This window comes from Eulemur rufifrons, chromosome 29 (assembly GCF_041146395.1).
Source record: "Eulemur rufifrons isolate Redbay chromosome 29, OSU_ERuf_1, whole genome shotgun sequence".
Classification (NCBI taxonomy): domain Eukaryota; kingdom Metazoa; phylum Chordata; class Mammalia; order Primates; family Lemuridae; genus Eulemur; species Eulemur rufifrons.
This window is the reverse complement of record NC_091011.1, coordinates 63,159,206-63,179,768: the sequence shown is the minus strand read 5'-3', so window position 1 is coordinate 63,179,768 and position 20,563 is coordinate 63,159,206. Positions and strand designations below refer to the sequence as shown.

Below are 20,563 nucleotides of genomic sequence, written 5' to 3'. Positions count from 1 at the left end.
ACTTATGGGTGTTCCATACTTACGGCCAGGCTTCCAAGGCTCCCCGTAAGGGTACTTTATAACTAAATAATTAAATTAATAGTTTGGGAACTAGTTTCTTCTGCATGTGTCGTCAAACCCACGTGGCGTAAGTGGTTCTTTGGCGCTGCATCTTTATGCTAGCAGCTGGTCTCATTGTTTATATGGTTGCTTATGCACAGCATCACTTTCATCTTAACTTTTTTATTGGATTTTGTGAGTTTATGTTCACCCTTATGACCATACCTCCAAAGTGAAAAAGTCCGTTGCAAGTCCAGGTGAGCCTGTAGCAAAGAGAAAGGTGATTACGATGGAAATGAAAGTAGAAATAATTAAGTGTTCGGAGAAAGGTTGGATGCCGTTATTTGCTGGGAAAGCATTAGGCTTTAGTCACTCCACTTTCAGAACAATTGTAAAGGGTTAAGTGAGAATAATGGGCATGTAAAAGGCAGTGCTTCAGTGAAAGCATCAGTTACTACTAAGTAGTGTAGTGGATTAATTATTGAAATGGAAAGGTTATTATTGATTAAGTTAGCATAACATTCCTATTAGCCTAGTGTGGTACAACATTAGGTGAGTATTAAACTTTAATATTCTTTTTTGAAATTTCCCCTATCTCAACTTTTTATATGAGTTTATTTTTATGTTCCGTTTGTTTGAATTGAAAGAAAGAGCACAATAGTTACTGTACCTTATTACAGTATAGGGGTACTATTATTACAGTATTACATATATTATTATTACCACATATGAGCCAGTATAGTATTGTTATTATTACCATATATGTAATCAGGGATCCAAGTTACATACAAATCCGACCTAAAGACATTCTCAGGAATATGTCTCATATGTAACCCGGGACTGTCTGTATTTGGAAGGAAGGAGGAAGCATTCAGCCAGAAAACCTCTCTTTTTAAAATATGTGTATGTATATGTGTTTCATCATACAGTTTTGTAGGGTCCTTTTTGTGTTTTCAGTTGATACATCAAATAATTTTATCTACCTTTTTATATGGAATCCAAACTAGATTTATAATTTTCCACTGAACAAGTGAATTTATTAGGAAGGAATGAAGAAGAAAGATGGCAACAGCAGCATAAAATGCCAGTCTCCTCAAACATTATAAAAACATAATGGAGCAACTAGCATAGCACAGCCAAAACCCATGCTGTTGGAAATGATGCTGTGCTAAACTTTCATGGGCATAGCAGCTTTTATTTTTACCCTGGGAAAACCAGTGTCTAGCCACCATGCTGTAAGGAAGCTCAACTTAGTCACATAGAGCTGACAGGTGGGAAAGCACTGAGGGACCATACATGAGAATGAAGCCTTCTGGTACCATCCAGACCAGCCTAGTTAGTTGAATGCAGCAGTGAGTAATCCCAGGTGACACACCACAAGGGGCAGTTGAACCCTACCTAAATTCCTGACCCACAGCATGTAAAATAAATCATTTTAAGTTGCTAAGTTGTGCGTTGGTTTCAACAGATAATTGATATACCAGCCAAACTGAATTGTAAGTGTAGAGACTGCTATTAACATAACAAAAATGTAGGGAATATTGTTCCCATGAACTTTTCCTTAGGAATCTAATAGACAATGTACTTCAGACAACCAAAATGACTAGAGAAACATCAGTATCAGACTGAGCACTAAAACTAGGATTAACTGAGTGTTAAAGAGTATATTAAGTAATAACTGTATGTTTTGGCAAAGAAATAGAATTCAGTTGTAAAAAATGGGGAGGGTATATGCAAATATTCAAGCTATTTTCTGCAATCATATTTTTTATCGTGTTTTATTAATCAGATATTATTTTCTGTGTCTAGTGTAGCAAAGCAAGTGAATAATTGTACATTATCCTAAATTTGTTATCTCCTATGTCTTTGAGAGCCAGGAGTCTCTGTGGAAGAACTTATATACAGACGTAAGATAGAAGGTTAAGTAAACACCCAGTGCTTCTGGTGTTTAATTGGAAGTATCAGTATGAACTCTGAGATATTTTAATTTTATTTTAAAATAGTATATACCTTATATGTGTACATGTATTTTTGTACATATGTATATGTATAATGTTAATCTGAAAATGTTTTATATGTATTGTGGAATAAATCAAATGAATATTTATGTGATATTTTAATTCTGACATTTCCTAGCTATGTCTGCAGAAAAGTCCCAGAAATGAGCAAAACTAGTTCCCAGAATGTGGTCTTGAAATGCTGTTTTCTACTAAAAGAAACCAAGGTTTTTTGAGAAATCTTTGATTCCAGGCCTGTGGCATGAGATATATAAAATGATCCTGGAACATTTTTATACCAGATACCAAGGAAGCTATCAACTACGTTCATGACGAAAGGAACTCAGGAACTGACTTAAAGAGGCTCTAGATTAGATAGGTTAACTATCTTAGTGTTAGCACTAAAAGTCCCAAATCCTGGGAAACTTCTCAGTCTCAGGCAAAGTGGTATAGTTTATCACACCAAGAGGCTCCCATGGCCCAAATGGGATGATTTAAACATCAATAACCGTAAGAACTGCAATGGATTGCCATCCCTCATATGTTTAAATCTGTGAGTTCAGAATCTATGATAGCACCCCCCCCCCCCACTGTTCATCTTTGGCAGATATTAGGATACCATTACTTCATTTTAAAAACTGATAAATCAAGGGAAAGATGAAGTATTTAATATTTATTTTTACTTTCTTGTATGAACAGTGCCCTTGGGTAAACTAATAGTAGATGAGGTAAAGTTTCTTTTTACAGTGAAATTTTATATGCTAGCAAATAAATATGAGATGATAGAATTGGAATATCATCATTTTGTAATCACGTATATTTTAATAGGTTTTGACTTTGAGTATCAGTGGCTGCTAACAACATAAAAAGAAAATCATATATGTGTTATAAATATACCACCAACTAATGATTAATCTTGCTAAAAATATTAAACCTGAATCTGAAGAAACTGTCCATATCCAACTACTAATTTTCAGGAGACATAGAAGACAGAGGAACTTGCTTAATTACACTGTGGAATACAGTCAACAAAACCCAGACAGGGAAATTATAGGACACATCATCCAATATAGTCAACAACTCGCAATAAAAAAGATGGTGAGGGAACGTATAGATTAAAAGCAGGCAAAATGGAACTATGGCACTTAGGTATATATATTTCAGTAATAAAACCATAAATAAAAGTGAGGAAGTGAGTACCAGAAAAGCCAGAATAGTGGTTTCTGTTGGTTGGGATGGATAAGTGGAAAGGGATAGAGGGTGATGTGACTGCGAGGGACCATGTGGGGGGCTTCTGCTGTGGCTGTGTGGTGGTTGCAAGTTTATTTTGCTATATATTTCTGAATGTGTTTTTTTCCCTCAAAAATAATAATTAAAAAAAAATTCAGAATATTACAGGGGTGCAAATGTTTTGATTACTTGGATTGCTTTTGTATTGCTTGAGTCAAACTTATAAGTGTGTCCATCACCCTGATAGTGTACATTGTACCTGTCAGGTATGATTTCACCCACCTCCTCCCCCCCCCTTGATTTCTGCTGTGTTTTACTTTTATCTGTGCACATGAGTGCTTATCAGTTACTTCCAGTTTCATAATGAGTACATATGGTGTTTCTTTTTCCATTCTTGTGATACTTCACTTAGGAAAATGATCTCTAGTTCCATCCAGATTGTTGCAAAAGGTATTAATTCATTTTTATGGCCGAATAGTACTCCATGGTATAAATACATGCCATTTTATTTATCCACTTGTAAATTGATGGGCACTTGTGTTGATCACACATCTTTATGATTGTGAATTGTGCTGTAATAAACAGTCAAGTTTAAGTGTCTTTTTGATAAAATGACTTTTTTTCCTTTGGGTAAATACCCAGTGGTGGGATTGCTGGATCAAATTGTAGATCTACTTTTAGTTCTTTGAGGAATCACCATACTAACTTCTGTAGAGGTTGTATTAGTTTGCAGTCCCACCAGTGGTGTGTAAGTGTTCCTTTCTCTCCACATCCACTCCAGCATCTATTGTTTTGGAACTTTTTGATAAAAGCCATTGTCACTGGGGTTAGGTCTTATCTCATTGTGGTTTTGATTTGCATTTCCCTGATGATTAGTGATGTTGAACATTTTTTCATGTTTATTGGCCATTAGTCTATCTTCTTTTGAAAAGCTTCTGTTCATGTCTTTTACCCACTTTTAAATGGGCTTGTTTGATTTTTTTTCTTGCTGATTTGCTTGAGTTCTTTGTAGATTCTGGTTATTAGCCCTTTATCAGATATATAACATGTAAATATTTTCTCTCATTCTGTAGGTTATCTGTTCGCTCAGTTGATTGTTTCCATGGCTGTGCAGAAGCCTTTTAATTTAATCAAGTATCCTTTATTTTGTTGTTGCTGTGATTGCCCTTGGGGTCTTCTTCAGAAATTCTTTGCTAGTCTGATATCTATAAGAGTTTTTCCAGCCTCTTCTGGAATTCTTATGATTTCACACCTTGGGTTTAAGTCTGTTATCCATCTTAATTAATGAATTTTTGTGAGTGGTAGGAGATTTGGATCCTGTTTGCATCTTCTACATGTGGCTATCCAATTTTCCTAGCACTATTTATTGAATAGGGATTCTGTTCCCCAGTGTATAATGTTATCTGCTTTGTCAAAAATCAGATGGCAGGCCGAGGCGCGGTGGCTCACGCCTGTAATCCTAGCACTCTGGGAGGCCGAGGCGGGTGGATCGCTCAAGGTCAGGAGTTCGAGACCAGCCTGAGCAAGAGCGAGACCCCGTCTCTACTAAAAATAGAAAAAAATTATATGGACAACTAAAAATATATATATAGAAAAATTAGCCAGGCATAGTGGCGCATGCCTGTAGTCCCAGCTACTCGGGAGGCTGAGGCAGGAGGATCACTTGAGCCCAGGAGTTTGAGGTTGCTGTGAGCTAGGCTGACGCCACGGCACTCACTCTAGCCTGGGCAACAAAGTGAGACTCTGTCTCAAAAAAAAAAAAAAAAAAAAAATCAGATGGCAATATGTGGATGGTTTCATATCTGAGTCTTCTGTTCCATAGGTTCTGTCTCTATTTTTGTGCCAATATCATGCTGCTTTGGTTACTATAGCCTTGTAGTATTGCTTAAAGTCTGATAAAGTGATGCCTTCAGATTTGTTAATTGGCTTGAGGTTGCTTTGGCTATTTGGGCTCTTTTCTGGTTCCAAACAAAGCATAAAATTATTTTTTCTAGATCTGCAAAAAATGACGTTGGTATTTTGATGGATATAGCATTGAATCTGCAAATCACTTTGGGTAGTGTGGACATTTTAAGAATGTTGATTCTGCCAATCCATGAACATGATATGTTTTTCCATTTGTTGACATCATCTGTAATTTCCCTCCTCAGTGATTTGTAGTTCTCTTTGTAGAGATCTTTAGCCTTCTCGGCTAAATATATTGCTAGGTATTTTATTTTCTTCGTAGCTATTGTGAAAGGTATTGAGTCTTTGATTTGATTCTTAGCTTGACTGTTGGTGTATAGGAATGCTACTGATTTGTATACATTGATTTTGTAACCTGAGACTTTGCTGAAAGGCTTCGCAAAATATCGGGGCTCAGAAGTTGCCTTTCCGGCCACTAGGGGGAGCCGCCTGGTAGGAAGGTCAGGACAAGCTTTCCAAACTGGGAAGGCTGTTCACTTAGGAGGGTCCTGAACGCTCGGCTGCCAAGGCCTTGGGCTGGGATCTTTTGGCCCTTATCCAGTAGCATAGTTTTTCTGTGGGGAGGTGTGGGCGTTCTCCCAAATCGCCGTTCCTTGGATGCCTCCCGCCCATAGCACACTCCCTTCAGTTTAGTCCACGTGCTTCCTAATCACCCGAGTCCAGCTCTCAAACTTCCCCACCCCCATCTGTGTGTCTGACCCATTAGGGTGTGTCTCTGCAAAACTCCAGCGGGCAAGGAATTCCCAGATCGTGTACTCTTGCTCCACTACAAGTTCTCAAAGGAAGATGTGTGGGCCTCTCCATCAGTGGGGATCTCAGCCTAGAGCATGCATACCCTAGAGAGAAGCGACTGCTCACAAACTTCTTGGTGCAAACTGCTCTCTTAGTTGTAATGAGTGGGGTGGGTTTGCAGCACTGGGTCAGTCGGTGTGCTGGTGTGGAAGGCTTTTGGTTGCCTTGGTTGGGGCAGGGGTGGTGGTAGGCTATTCCTCTCTGAATGCCACAGACTTATCCAATATGGCGGTTTTACAGCGGGGAGGACGGGCGTGCTCCCAAATCCTTGTTTCTCAGCATCCCACCACACTCCCCCGTTGGATATGTCCACGTGGGCTTTCTTGCCAGCCAAGTCCAGCTCCCAGACTTTTCCCCCCGTGTCCCCCTGCACTCCTCTCATTTCCGGGGGGAGGCACCGGGATCTGCTTGCTTATCTGAGCCTCGGGCATGCAACCCTGCAAAATGCTGGTGGCTAGGGAGTTCCCAAATTGTTCCCCCTTGTTTTACCACAAGTCCTCAAATAAAGGGGTATGGTCCCCACTCTCTGTGGAGACCCCAGTCTGTGGTGCTCACCTGCCGGAGAGTAACTGCCATTAGTAAACTTCTCAGCTCAGCCTACACCTCGAGTTGTAATGAGTTGGGAGGGGCTGTGGCTCCTGGTCTTGGTTGCAGTAGTTAGGGGAGGTGCAGAGGAGGAAGTGTCTGGATGGAGGAAAGCTGGTACTCTGGCCTCTCCTGGTAATCTCCTGTGGGTAGAGCCCCTCACGGACTTCCCAGACTCCTGGGGCTCACTAGTTCACCCCATTATTCCTTACTTGCTGCCTCACCTTGGCTCTTGGAGGGTGGAAGAGTCTTCAATAAACCTACTATCCCGCTGTTCACCAAACACACATAGGATGGAGAAAGAAATGCCCCCTTACCTTTCACTGGGCTCCAAGCCTCTCTGGCTTTAATCCTCGCTGGGATCTTCTCCTCTTTATCCTTTTCCTCAGCTTTGCAGTTTTTCTCCATGGGGTCCCCAGCCATCTCTCTCTGTGATTCCCACCTGAGCTGTGACTCTTCTCTCTCCTTCTGAATCCAGTATCCTACCTTCCCACTGGGACAGTCTGACAAGCGATGTCTGTAGTTGGCCATTTTCTGTTCTACTCAATAATGTTAAATATAAGCCATCTTAATAGCAAAGTCATAGATCTATGACCAAATGCTGTTTTTTTTTGTTTGTTTGTTTGTTTTGGGGGGTTACATAGTGATATTCTGATACATAAAATGTATAGTGATCAGATCAGGGTAATTAGCATAGCCATCGTCTCAAGTGTATATCATTTCTTTGTATTGGAAACATTCAGTATCCTCCTCCTAGCTATTTAACATTACATAATATATTATTGTTAACTATAGTCATCCTACAGTGCTATATAACACTAGAACTTATTTCTCCTATTTAGCTGTAGTTTTGTATCCTTTAACATATTTCTTCTTATCCTCCTCTTCCCCCTACCCTTTCCAGCCTTGAGTATTCTGTTCTACTTTTTGCTTCTATGATACCAACTTTTTTTTAGCTTCCACATCTGAGTGAGAATATGCAGTGTTATCTCTCTGTTCCTGGCTTATTTCACTTAACAGTGTCCTCCAGTTCCATCCATGTTGCCATAAATGACAGAATTTCATTTTTACAATCGAATAATATTCCATAGTGTATATATACCACATTTTCTTTATCCGTTCATTTGTTGTTGGACACTTAAGTTGATTCCATATCTTGGCTATTATGACTAGTGCTGCAGTAAACCTGGGGTTACAGATGTCTCTTTGATATATTAATTTCCTTTCCTTTGTATAAATGCCTAGTAGTGGGATTGCTGGCTCATGTGGTGGTTCTATTTGTAGTTTTTTTGAGGGACCTCTATGCAGCTCTCCATAGCAGCTGTCCTAGTTTGCATTTCATCAACAGTGTGTAAGTTCCCCTTTCTCTACATTCTTGCTAGTGTTTTTTATTTTTTTCTTTTTGATAATAACCATCCTAACTAGGGTGAGATGATCCTTTATTGTGGTTTTGATTTTCATTTCCCTGATGATTAGTGATGTTAAGCATTTTTTCATGTATTTGTTTGCCATTTGTATGTTTTCTTTTGAGAAATGTCTCTTCGGATCACTTGCTCATTTTTGAATTGAATTTTTTTTTTGGATGTTTGGGTTTGTTGTATATTCTGGATATTAATCCCCTGTCAGATCAGTAGTTTGCAGATATTTTCTCCCATTCTGTAGGTTGTCTTTTTATTCTGTTGATTGTTTCCTTTGCTGTGCAGAAGCTTTTTAGTTTGATATAATCCCATTTGTTTATTTTTGCTTTGGTTGCCTGTTCTTTTGAGGTCTTACTCATAAAATCTTTTCCCAAACCAATGTCCTAAAGCATTTCCCCTATGTTTTCTTCTAATAGTTTTATAGTTTCTAGTCTTACATTTAGGTCTTTGATCCATTTTAAGTTGATTTTTTTAATAAGGTGAGAGCTGGAGCTCTAGTTTCATTCTTTTGCATATGGATATCCAGTTTTCCCAGCACTATTTATTGAAGAGACTGTCCTTTCCCCATTGTATGTTTGTGGTGCTTTTGTTAATAATCGGTTGACTGTAGATTTCTTGGTTCTCTCTTCAGTCTGTGTGTTTGTTTTTATGCCAATACCATGCTGTTTTGGTTACTACAGCTTTGTAGTATATTTTGAGGGTCTAGTAGTGTGATAGCTTCAGCTTTGTTCTTTTTGGTCAGAATTGCTTTGGGGCCGGGCGCGGTGGCTCATGCCTGTAATCCTAGCACTCTGGGAGGCCGAGGTGGGCGGATCGTTTGAGCTCAGGAGTTCGAGACCAGCCTGAGCAAGAGCGAGACCCCATCTCTACTAAAAATAGAAAGAAATTATATGGACAGCTAAAAATATATATAGAAAAAATTAGCCGGGCATGGTGGCGCATGCCTGTAGTCCCAGCTACTCGGGAGGCTGAGGCAAGAGGATCGCTTGAGCCCAGGAGTTTGAGGTTGCTGTGAGCTAGGCTGACGCCACGGCACTCACTCTAGCCCGGGCAACAGAGTGAGACTCTGTCTCAAAAAAAAAAAAAAAAAAAAAAAGAATTGCTTTGGCTATTTGGGGTCTTTTGTAGTTCCATACAAATTTTAGGATTTTTTTTCTATTTCTGTGAAGAATATCATTGGCATTTTGACAGGGATTGCATTGAATCTGTATGTAGATTGCTTTGGGTAGTACAGTCATTTTATTAATAACAATATTAATTCTTCCAATCCTTGAGCATGGGGTATCTTTTCATTTGTTTTCTCTTCAATTTCTTTCATCAGTGTTTTATAGTTTTCCTTGGAGAGGTCTTTCACCTCATTGGTTAAATTTATTCCTAGGTATTTTTTTGGGGGGGGTAGCTATTGTAAATGGGTTTGCTACCTTCATTTCTTTTTCAGCTAGTTCCTTGTTTGTATTTAGAAATGCTATTCAATTTTCTATATTAATTTTGTATCCTGTAACTTTACTGAACTTATCTGTCAGTTCTAACAGTTTTTTGGTAGAGTGTTTAGGTTTTCTATATATAAGATCATGTCATCTGCAAATAGGAACAATTTTATTTCCTCCTTTCCAATTTAGATATCATTTATTTCTTTCTCTTGCCTAATTGCTTTGGCTAGGACTTCCAATGCTATGTTGAATAAGAATAGTGAGAGTGGTCATCCTTGTCTTATTCCAGATCTTAGAGGAAAGGCTTTTAGCTTTTCCCCATTCAGTACAATGTTAGTTGTGGTGAATGTGGTTTTCTATGTTTGTATTATATTTAATAATAAAAGTCTGAAAAACGAAAGGAAATTCATTGGAGGTTAGAGAAATGTATTCAAAATGTTGAGAGTTGATGCCTTGTAGATTAGCTAAGACTTGTTGACTGAGGATTTTATTATATGCTATTCTCAGAGGAGTCAACATAGTCTGTAAGTAGAGAGCCAGTAAAGTTTATTAAAAATAGGGCTGGAGTGCTGAAAACTGGGTTTCTAAGAAGATAAATCTGGCAGGGTGGATTTCATTGAGAGACTGGAAAGCTAGCCAGGAGATCACTGTGTTAAGGTGAAGGTTGTAAAAATTTGGATTAGGGTGATGCTTGTAGGAATAGAGGTAAAACAGAAACTGTTGTGTTATACAATATGACAGTGATACTTGGCGACAGAGTAAGTATGGTTGTTAAAAATAAAAACATTAGAAATAAACTCAAAGATTTCATGTTTTGAGGGCATACCATTTGTTAGGTAGGATTGGGGATTCTGGAAGGATAATTCCAGGTGATCATACTAGAGTAAGATCTGATACTTCTCCTTATGATGTGTTTAGACTCTCAGAGGAGTGGTTGCTAGGGATTCTACATTCCAAATTGTTCATCTAAAAATGCCAGGCTGACAAGCAAGAAAGTGATAACAGTCGTTGTTTTTTTTAAGTGCACAGGTGGGATGTAGACATAAAAGGGTGACTTTTCAGTGTTATTTCTTTGTGTCTTTTGAATTTTGAATCATGTGCTTATATTATCTATTCAAAAACCAAATAACATTTAATTAAAAGATAAAGATGCCCAAGTCTTCAATTGCCAGGGGGAAATTCTTATTTGGTATTCTTTTGTTATTTTAAGTACCACAGACTATAATTTCTCCAAAAAGCAGCCAGGTAAACATATCTCATACTTGGTTGTCTTTGACTTACCTATGTGTGTAAACATTGTATGTTTGATAGTTGATATTTGTGTGTATGTGTTAAGGTGTATGTATGCTTGTTGTGAATTGTGAGTGCATGGGTGTGGCTAGGTGTGGCTCGGGTGTATGTGTGCATATGTGTTTTACCCATAACAGAATGTTTATAGCTGGAGGCTTAGGGACCTTGTCTTCCAGAATTTTTAATTCTTATTGCCATCATTTAGGAATTTTCTCCGTAAGGGAGATATCCTTGCTTCTCACCTAGCCTCAGAACCATTCAAAAATGGTGGTAGTGCAAGAACATAGACTGTCTCTCTTTCCTTTCTTATCACTGCTGAGGCTGACGATCCACTACGTATTGGTTATTCCATCTGTCTCCTTCCACCTAATTCTCCTCAGGCAACTGCTGTGAATACAGCTTCTGTAATAAAGTGTCCTGAAATACATGAAGTTTTATTTCTTATCTCAGCCTTTGGGTAGGTTAAAACCCAGTATTAGATCTGGGAAAGAAAATTGATTATGCCATGTATGATATGAAAATATGTGAAATGTTTTTTTCAATTTTTGTTTTTGTAGCTTTCTCTTTTATAATTTATTAGTGATAAAAACCGTTAGTATAATCAGGTCAGATATGCTTATTCTTTAAGGACTAATGAAATTGGGAGAAGATTTAAGATTATTCCCACAGGGACCTTAGAAAAGAGAAACCAGGATTGGAGGCAACAGGAGGCAGTGGTAGGAAGCTAAGCAGCCTAGCACAGTGGTTGTCAATCTTGGCTGCACATTGCCACCGCCTGGGGATATTTAAAAAAAAAAAAACATGCTGATGCTTGGTTCCTACCCGCTAGAGATTCTGATTTAATTGGTCAGAGCTATGGCCTGGGCATTGGAACATTTTGAATCTACCCACTTGAATTTAATGTGTAGTCAAGTCTGAGAACCACTAGCCTAGAGAAGAAAACTGGTTCTGGACTGAGAAAAATCCTTGGGTTTCACAGTGCCTCAAGTGAAACTTGTGCTTCCAAGTTCTCTCCATTTGGGATAAATTGGAGTTTATTGTAAAAGGTAAATATGGTACTTCTGCGTGTTCCCTAGGAGATTTGATGGTTTTTAAGACTTATGATTATTTAGGTTTCTGATTGGTGGGAAACAAAAAAAAAAAACCATGAGTTAATCTTTACTATCTGGAAAGAATGGACAGATTGACATATTAACAGTAATAGAAATAAAACCTCATGGGGCTGGCCATGGTGGCTCAAGGCTTTAATCCCAGCACTTTGGGAGGCCAAGGTGGGAGGATCACCTCCAGGAGTTTGAGGCTGCAGTGAGCTATGATTGATTGCACCACTGCATTGTATCCTGGACATCAGGGTGAGACCCTGTCTGGAAAAAAAAAAAAAAAGGAAAAGAAAAAAAAAAGAAAGAAAAAATAATTTCATGCATTGGCTATACTTATTTGACATTGTGATATTTGCACAGGTTGCCTGTGATTTGCTTCGGAGAATTATTCGCATTTTGTATCTCTGTAAGAGACTCCAAGGACAACTGCAAGGAGGAAGTAGAGAGATAACAAAAGCTGCTCAGAGTCTCAATGAACTTGGTAAGTCCTTTTTTGGTTAAAAAGTTAGTATGGATTTAATGATTTTAAGTCACTTGATTTGTTGACTTTGGTTATCACTATTAACAAGTACTATTAAGCACATTTTAAAAATAATTGGCTGTATACAATATTGTCACACTTTTCTGAATAAGTAAATAAAATTAGTCAATTTTCTGCAAATATGGTTTATTTTAAAAATTATCATATAGTAAAATAGGCCTTTTTTCATATACAGGTCTGTAAATTTTAACCCATGTATAGATTCATGTAACCACCACTATAGTCATGATATAGAACAGTTTCATTAGCCCCCCAAATTCCTTTATTATCTGTTCGTGATCACACCCACCCCCTGCCCCTAATCTTGCAACCACTGATCTTTTCTCCGTCATTGTATTTTTTGTCTTTTTGAGAATGTCACATGAATGAAATTATAAAGTGGATAACCTTTTAAGGCTGACTTCTTGTACTCAACATAATATTTTGAGATTTATCTAAGGTTTTGGATGTACCAATAATTTGTTACTTTGTGTTTGATGGAATATTATTGTGTGGATGTACTGCAATTTGTTTATTGATGCACTGGTTGAAAGACATTTGTGTTGTTTTCAGTTTTTGGTGATTATGAATAGAGCTGCCATAAAAGTTTGTGTACATTTTTCATTTTTCTATGGGAAGTATCCTGGAGAAATGCTGTTTTTTTAGGTGACAAATCCCATGTTGATATTATGGTTAGAAGATTTAATTTATTTCTTTATTTGTTCATTCTTTTCTTAGACATTTAGAGTAGGCCCTTGACATTGAACAGTGTAATATTTATAGTTTTGGCTGTTAACATACTGCAAGGTCCGTGATGCAGTAGTACATAAGTTTTCAGGCAAAATTTTGACTAGCTAGTGAATGTGTGTGTAGAACTGCCCAGCACCTGTGTTGGCTTAATGAGGCTTTGTCATTTTCTTCTTTTCATTGACTATACAGTAATTTTTCTGAAGTGGATATATTTAGTGGTAATTGTACTTTCGTAGGTTCAGAAGTCTTTGGTTATATCCATCTCAAATATCAAGAGTCTGATTACTTTTGGTGATATGCATTGAAAGTAGTTTTGCTGAAATAGTATAGATAAATGTGTGTTCTTTCTAAATTTTCCTACCTTTGATTTTTCAATTACATAGTCATGTATGTTGTAATGCCTGTTCTATATTTTGAAATGCAATATCTTTCACAAATCATCCTTCAACACTATTTCGATTGCATAATGCTCAAATATAGGCTTTGCTTAGGTGCGTGATGGGAATATATCTAATTTGTGAATTTAATGTATTTGGAATATATCATATAAAAAGTTAATTTTTGGCCGGCTACAGTGATGCATGCCTGTAATCCTAGCACTTCGGGAGGCCAAGGTGGGAAGATTGCTTGAGGCCAGGAGTTTGAGACCAGCCTGAGCAACATAGTGAGACCCCTGTCTCTACCAAAAAAAAAAAGAAAAAAAGAAAAGAAAAGAAAAAATTGGCCGGGTCTGGTGGAGTGTGCCTGTAGTTGCAGATATTTGGGAGGCTGAGGCAGAAGGATTGCTTGAGCTCAGAAGTTTGAAGTTACAGTGACTCTGATGACACCACTCTACTCTAGCCTGGAGGACAGAGCAAGACACTGTCTCAAAAAAAAAGAAGTTAATATTTTAAGGCAGTGAGTAATACTGGAGTGTTGTGTTCACAGTGTGGTTTAAACATAGGAGTGTAAAAATCCTAGTATCAGCTGTTATATTTTGCCATATCACATTTAATTTCTATGCATCAAAAGTAGTCTCTAGGATAATAGAATCAACACAAATATGAATTATTCCAAGATTTATTATGTATGTTTGTCATCACTGACACTCCTTCATATTAAAAAATACCTAAATTTTGATTGTGATTATCATCTCATCTAGAGTCAACAAAAGCTATTAATATAATACAAATGGTGAAGTCTTTTTCTAAAAACAGGTACAATTATCAATCATAATGTTCTGAGTTTGTGCAGTGTGTAATACCTATTATCCTTCATTGTGGTGTTGGTTTTATCCAAAGCTTTTATAAATGTTAAATGTTAAGAAGTTGTTGAGAAAGTATATTTCCTGATGGAATTATCTCAAAATGGATTGTATTAATTTCAGTTTTTTTGAGGAGTTTATTAATTTAATAAATAATTAATAATTAATTTTTAAAGCTTTGCAAATTATATGTGATTTAATATTTGCAAAGGCATCATCTTTTTATCATTCACTGTGGTTCAGTCTTGGCCAATCCTGGCTTTGATAACTGATTAAGGAGAATGACTAATAAGGAGAAGCCTTACTAGTTATCAATGACACATGTACAGTAAATGACATTTCTGTGATTGGAACATCTCTAGAATTATCAATGTCTTTACCAGTATGGTTTTGGTTCTCATTAAAAAGAATGAAATGATAAAGAGTTGGACTGTTTATACCATAGGCCCTCAAAATTAACTTAAAAGCAATCTCTTAAAAGGTTTTGAGGCTTGAATTGGAATGACTGGATGAAATACATCATCATCTGGAAATGAAGTATATTCTGAAGGACTGTGGTGTGACCGCTAATGGATACAGATTTTAGGGGGGTTGTTGACAACGTTCTGGAATTAGATAGTCGTGATTGTTGAACAACTTTGTCAATATACTAAAAATCACTGAACTGTGCACTTTGAAAGAGAGAATTTTATGTTCTGTAAATTATATATCAATTTAAAATGTATGCCTGGCTTGGTGGCTCATGTCTGTAATCCCAGCACTTTGGGAGGCCAGAGTGGGAGCATTCCTTGAGGCCAGGAGTTTGATACCAGCCTGGACAACATAGCAAGATTCTGTCTTCTGTCTCTTAAAAAATAAAAAAAAGTATGTTCCAGATACCCAGTGACAATTATACTGGTGTCTTTTATTTTAAACTGAGATGTAAGTAACATATATCAAAAATGTATAATTTGGTAAATTTTGACATGAAAATCACCAACATCAAGATAGTGAACATAACTATCACCCCCAAAAGTTTCCTCATGCCCTTGTTAATCCTTCCTTAGGCATTTACTCATTTGTTTTCTGTCACTATAGATTAGTTTTCTTTAACGATTTTTTATATAAATGGGATTATACACTTTGCATATGTTTTTGTTCTGTCTCTTTTAGCCACCTTAATTATTTTGAAATTCATTAGTGTTGTTGTGTGTATCAATAGCTTATTCCTTTTTATTACTGACTGTTGTTGAGTTGATATATCACAGTTAGTGCATTCATTCACCTCTTTTTTTTCTTTTTTTTTGGAGACAGAATCTCACTCTGTTGCCTGGGCTAGAGTGCAGTGGTGTCATCGTAGCTCACTGCAACTTTAAACTCCTGAGGTCAAGTGATTCTCCTGCCTCAACCTCCTGAGTAGCTGGTACTACAGGCATGTGCTACCATGCCTGGCTAATTTTTCTATTTTTAGTAGAGACGGGTCTCACTCTGGACCAGGCTGGTCTCGAACTCCTAGCCTCAAGCAATCCTCCCGCCTTGGCCTCCTGAGTAGCTGGTACTACAGGCATGTGCTACCATGCCTGGCTAATTTTTCTATTTTTAGTAGAGACGGGTCTCACTCTGGACCAGGCTGGTCTCGAACTCCTAGCCTCAAGCAATCCTCCCGCCTTGGCCTCCGGAGTGCTGGGATTACAGGCATGAGCCACTGTGCCCAACCTCATTCACCTCTTGATAGACATTTGGGTTGTTCCAACTTTTTGGATATTACAAAGCAAGCTGCTGTGGACATTCATGTACAAGTCCTTTCATTTATCTTGAGTAAAGATCTAGGATTGGAGTGTCTGGATTATATGGTAGGTGTATATTGAACGTTTTAAGAAATCATCCTACCAGGAGTGTTTGAAAATTCTACTTCCCCCCCACATCTTTGCCAACACTTGTTATAGTCAGTCTTCTTAATTTCAGTAATACTAATAAGTATGCAGTGGTATCTCATTTTGAGTTTATAAAAAAAACTGCTAGAACTATTTAGTAATAAAGACAGTAAGGTTCCAGGATACTAGATCAATACACAAAAAATTATATTTTTATATATTCTACTGGCAATAAGCAATTAGAAATTGAAATTCAAAAATACTACTTATAACAGCATAAAAATATGAAAGATAAGTCTGACAAAAGATATGCAAAACCTTTATACCGAAAACTACAAAATGTTAAAAACAATTAAAGAAGACCCAAATAAATTAATATATCTTGGTTAAGTTGTCCATTCTCTCCAAGTCAGTCTATAGATTCAACACAATTGCAGTCTAAATTCCAGCAGGCTTTTAGAAATTGACAAACTGATTTTTTAAAAAATTTATTTTTTGTTTTTTTGTAGAGACGAGGTCTTGCTATGTTCTCAGGCTGGTCTCAAACTCCTGGCCTTAAGCAATCCTCCTACCTTGGCCTCCCAAAGTCCTGAGATTATAGGCATGAGCCACTGTGCCTGGCCTGACAAGCTGATTTTAAAATTCATGTGGAAATGCATAGGATCTATAATAGCGAGGACAACTTTTAGAAGAAAACAAAGTTGGAGGAATAACTCTACCCAGTTTGAAGACTTATCATAGTAATCAAGATGTAAAAATAGGTCAATGGAACAGATTAGTGAGCCCAGAAGTAGACCCACACATATACGAACAACTGACTTTTGCCACATTTAACAGAAAGAATATTCTTTCAACAGATGGTACAGGACCTATTGAATATCAATATGCAAAACAGTGAATTTGTATCCAGACCTCACTTAATATAAAAAATATTAAATCAATATGGATTCTAGTCCTAAATGTAAAACGTAAAACCATAGAACTTATAGAGGGAGACATAGGAGAACATTTTTGTGATTTTCAGTTTGACAGTGATTTCTTAGACTTTACCCAAATCACAATTCCCAAAAGAAGAAAATTGATAAATTAGACTTTATCAAAATTTAAGACTTCTGTTTTTTGAGTGAGAAGAACAGAGGAGAATGAAGACAAACCATAGACAGGAAGAAAATACTTGCAAAGTATATATTTGATAGAAGACTTGTATCCAGATATATTAAAAAACTCTCAAAACTCAGAACACCAACAACCCACTTAAAAAATAGGCAAAAGGTTTGAACAGATGCTTTAAAGAAGATGCATGGATGACAAATATGCATATGAAAAGATGCTCAACATCATTATGTGTCAGGGAAATGATAAAATTATACTAGTATCTTACAGAGAATAAGCAGAATTATTTTAGTGCAGACTTATTCGTTGTGCTTTTTCATGCAGGTTATTATGTAATGATTAAAAAAATAAAACTACATAGGATAGATTGCAGGATTAAACTGTATCACATGGATTCATGACTTTTCTTCAAGATGAATTTTGGGATTAGTTGAAAATTTAGAAGAGCTTTACTACAAATTGATAACATTATTTGAGCATTAGTAAGATAATGTACTTAATTTTTTTTTAATTTGACCAACTACTTTTTTCATTTGTTGTTAACCATCTAAGCAGGTTACTTAATTTATAAGTTTAAAGTTTTTCAGATTTTTTTGAATAGCTGGGTAAAGTGTCATTGTGAACCAGTGGAGGGAAGACTCTTTTAAAATTAAATTAGTGTCTGAAAACACTTCACATGATTAGAAATATTGAAAAGATTGTCATACTGTCAGTGTGTCTAGATCAGGTTAAGTACTAGGTTTGCTTATTCCATAGTATGCATTCCTGCTTTATTCACATTGATTCGAAGCTGCTGTGGTGAAACCAGAAAGTTCTGTGTTTCTATAGTCAACAACAGCACTTTCTCATTTTTCCTTAGGAATTTTATTAGATATTCTACTTGTAAGTTAGACACCTCAATCCACCCATAGTATAGACATTGGTGAAGAATGTCTGTATTGGTGTGCTCTTTGCTTCAATGTTATCAAATGATAAAATTCCACTGAGTACTATTGGATTTGAATATTAGAATGGAGAGAGAGCGTGGAAGATGTAAATTTGTATTAGGTAGAATTTTAGCTAGACGGTTCTTTTCTTGTATACTAGTTTCCTTAGATTTGTTGGGAAACTCATTTTGAACCCAGTTCTTTTTTACCTGTGATTTCCTTTCAATTACTTTCATTTTACTTCTTCTTATTTATATTAGAAATGACTCTTGCTTTTGAAAGGATTTTTAACAAATTAATCTTAATTATCTTAAGATTTATCAGATGTTTTTGAGATTCATGGCTGCCAAGAGACATTAGTTACCTTGGTAAATATATCATAATCCGGGGTCTGTTTCTTTTTCTGGCTCAGAAACTTTATTTTGCTGGCAGTGAGAATTGATTTAATAATTGTTTATGAATATTTTCTTGCCTGACTTGTTCTAAAGAAGGCATTAATTTGACTTACAATAATGCATAATGAGAACTAACAATATATCAAAAAGACGATGAAAAAGAGACTAGCAACAAGAGTAAAACGAGGGATGTTTCATAGGGGGTCTCTGACAGCTCAGCTTTTACATTAAAGTTGAGGCAGTGAGGATGCATCATTCTCCCCTCCACCTCCCCTTGATAGGAGTTCTTTTCACGTTTCCTTTTCACTCTGCTTTTGAGGGGAATGGAATATAGGATTCATAGGAGGCTGGGGATGGCTGGATCTTTCACAGACCAAATGTCAACTCGTCCTTCTGAAATTCTCCTATTTCTGTAAATCCATATTAATGTTTTATCATTTTCTTCATATTAACCAAGTTCACAAGAGACTGGTTTATAATCCAGTGTACTAATTCATTAATTGGCAATAAGATATACACTATCCAAATGGAAATACAAATTTATAATTAGAAACTTGTTTGGTAAAATATGAGTTAGATCTGGAAAATATGAGTTAGATCAATGTTTGGCACAGACTTGTGGTTAGCCTGATGCTTTACATCGTCGTATTAATACTATGAATTATTACCTGGAGTACTGAGTAAAAGTCTTGGGTTACGGGGAACTCTCTATTCACTGCTAACTCTTAAGTGTTTATTCCTCATGCCTCATGTTGTTTGTCCCCATTTGGTTTACAGTTTCCTTCAAGCAGGACACAGTAAAATTGATTAGAGCTGATATTTCAATGCCAAGTACAGTTATATTCCAGCCATAAAGTGGAATTTTGAGTATGTCCTACTTTTCAGTCTCTTGAATGTTAGAATGATTTTCTACTAATCCCACTTACTAAAACAAACTTGTTAGTATTTTAATACTTCAAGTTTATAGATCAGTATGATAAACTTTGTATCTTTTTATAATATTGAGGCTTTTTCAACTGAAACATCTCTTCATTTTTTGAAGTCTACTTTTATATCTTCAAAGATTTTTCGGCCGGGCGTGGTGGCTCACGCCTGTAATCCTAGCACTCTGGGAGGCCGAGGTGGGTGGATCGTTTGAGCTCAGGAGTTCGAGACCAGCCTGAGCAAGAGCGAGACCCCATCTCTACTAAAAATAGAAAGAAATTATATGGACAGCTAAAAATATATATAGAAAAAATTAGCCGGGCATGGTGGCACTAGTCCCAGCTACTCGGGAGGCTGAGACAGGAGGATCCCTTGAGCTCAGGAGTTTGAGGTTGCTGTGAGCTAGGCTGATGCCACGGCACTCACTCTAGCCTGGGCAACAGAGTGAGACTCTGTCTCAAAAAAAAAAAAAAAAAAGATTTTTAGTTTTTAAAAATAATATGTCTGTATCCTGCATATTGTATTTTTTTTTTTTTTTTTTTGGTAGATCTCCCAGTGTCATTTTTTTAAAGTTAGAAAAATCACATTTTTATTCCACTTTATAAGAATACCTTAAATATAAAAATAAGTCTAGGTGAATGTATATTGCAATTCAGTGAAAATGACTTTTTTTTTTTTTGGAGACAGAGTCTCACTCTGTTGCCCAGGCTAGAGTGAGTACCATGGTGTCAGCCTAGCTCACAGCAACCTCAAACTCCTGGGCTCAAGCGATCCTCCTGTCTCAGCCTCCCGAGTAGCTGGGACTACAGGCATGTGCCACCGTGCCCGGCTAATTTTTTTTTTCTATATATATATTTTTAGCTGTCTATATAATTTCTTTCTATTTTTTTTTTTTTTTTTAGTAGAGATGGGGTCTCGCTCTTGCTCAGGCTGGTCTCAAACTCCTGAGCTCGAACGATCCGCCCACCTCGGCCTCCCAGAGTGCTAGGATTA

At 36.9% G+C, this 20,563-nt stretch overlaps 1 protein-coding gene across 8 annotated transcripts in view; it reads left to right on the top strand.

Annotated features, from left to right (window-relative positions):
* COG5 (component of oligomeric golgi complex 5) overlaps nucleotides 1–20,563 on the top strand; it is a 276,711-nt gene that overhangs the window by 20,884 nt on the left and 235,264 nt on the right. For 7 of the 8 annotated variants that reach the window (XM_069461710.1, XM_069461709.1, XM_069461705.1 and 4 more), the window contains exon 6: nucleotides 12,207–12,327. The exons of the other annotated variant lie outside the window; for it this stretch is intronic. In XM_069461710.1, the coding sequence (XP_069317811.1) occupies nucleotides 12,207–12,327 (121 nt within the window). The remainder of the gene's footprint in view (nucleotides 1–12,206; nucleotides 12,328–20,563) is intronic. 8 annotated transcript variants of the gene reach the window in all.